This window comes from Rhagoletis zephyria, unplaced genomic scaffold (assembly GCF_001687245.7).
Source record: "Rhagoletis zephyria isolate East Lansing unplaced genomic scaffold, Rhagoletis_zephyria_1.1 Rzeph_scaffold_03758, whole genome shotgun sequence".
Lineage (NCBI taxonomy): Eukaryota > Metazoa > Arthropoda > Insecta > Diptera > Tephritidae > Rhagoletis > Rhagoletis zephyria.
The window spans coordinates 51137-52650 of NW_016160841.1; the positions used below are offsets into that span (position 1 = coordinate 51137).

A 1514-nucleotide genomic window follows, 5' to 3' on the forward strand; every position below is an offset into this window, starting at 1 on the left:
CCCTGTGGAAGTCGCACACTTCCTGGGCCTCCCCTTAGCTGAAATAGACGACAACGATGATGAATGAACCGTCCCGAACGGGGCTTAGTAGCCGCTACAACAACAACAACATAGCAATACTTGGATCACGTTCATAAATACTGACCGTGTGACAGAGCCTAAATGACTATCACTGTTGTTGTTGTTTTTATAGGGTCGCTCAAAAGTTTCGATACCAAAATTACTTGGTATCGAACGAAAAGTATCGAGTATGTACTTGTATTTACTCGTATCCTTTCATATCTATTCATTGACATGCCCTTTATTTATATGTTATCCAGTTAAATAAGTTAATAGTAAAAGCAAATATTTTTAAAGCAAGCATTGTAAATATAAACGAAATCGGGACATAAACTTTACTTCAGGAACTTTTAGTGGTTATTCGTTTTCATGTAATACGTTCTAAATATGAACCGATTCGTACTTTATATACGGGTTTTTCAAATATTTCAACTCCTGTGCCACATATCGGTTTAACTTATCTTTCTTATTGCATTGTCATTGGGTTTTGAGTCAACTGTGAAATTTCAAGTCACTAGGTCATTAGGAGGTAGGTCAAAAATTGACTGCAAGACTTGCCCCTAACAAACATACATACATACAAACATACAGAGCAAGTTAAATAAAAGCTTGTAAAAATATGGGGAATTCACGGTCATCACGAAGCCCTTCTAAGCGTCATCACCATAAAAGCAAACACAAAAAACATGGCAGACAACGCGATGTTCGCAAAAGTTCTGTTCTTGATGAACGAAATGAACGCCAATCCCGAAGCAATAATTTTGTAAAAAAAAAAACATCTTGTGGCTCAACTGGTCCTAGTGAGTTTCAAAGTGATGACCGCGGATCTAGGTATACAAAGAATATGTTGTACCTATACCATTTTCTAATTACATATAATTCAACTTTTTTTGCTTATCTTAGGAAACATTCCCCTACTGTTAACAGTTCTAGTGATAGTCAGCAATCTAATGACTGCAACGATCTTGATAAAAATCTTAAACGTCGCAAACAAATTGATGCTGTTCGAGCTGCAGATGTTTTCATCCAACGTCGCCAGCAACAGAAGGAACAGCGGGTGAGTTTTCATATTGCGAAGTGTAAAACAAGTCTAGGAACAAGGGAACAAATGCAGTTGGGCTCCAAATATAAAAACAAAAATAAAAAATTCGAATCGATAGAGATGATTGAGCTCAGTATAACTCTCTGGGAAGACAATAGGCTTGTTCGTCGAAAATCCAGCGAAAACTATCACTCAAAATATCAGTTAGTGAGAAAAAATGCTCCCAAATTCTCTCTCGAGTAGAGAGACTTGCAAATTTCTGCACGGACGAAAATTTACAGAAACTTGCAAGTTTCCCTGCCAGCTGGTGTCCACAGTTGCATTTCAAACATAAGAAAACTGTATAGAATTGTTAAAATTGTTTCAGAGAGGAAAAAACAGCAGGATTTACATGTATATTTCTTGTTAGCCC

The 1514-nt window shown here is 36.9% G+C and overlaps 1 protein-coding gene across 1 annotated transcript; it reads left to right on the forward strand.

The window, feature by feature from the left end:
- Positions 1–261: 261 nt before the first annotated feature.
- On the forward strand, positions 262–1173 carry LOC108369594 (UPF0430 protein CG31712-like; the record flags this gene model as incomplete). Its single annotated transcript, XM_017624730.1, has 3 exons — positions 262–589; positions 652–891; positions 964–1173. Coding segments are annotated over exons 2-3 (422 nt in total), but the record flags the coding sequence as incomplete, so codon positions are not given.
- Positions 1174–1514: the final 341 nt, after the last annotated feature.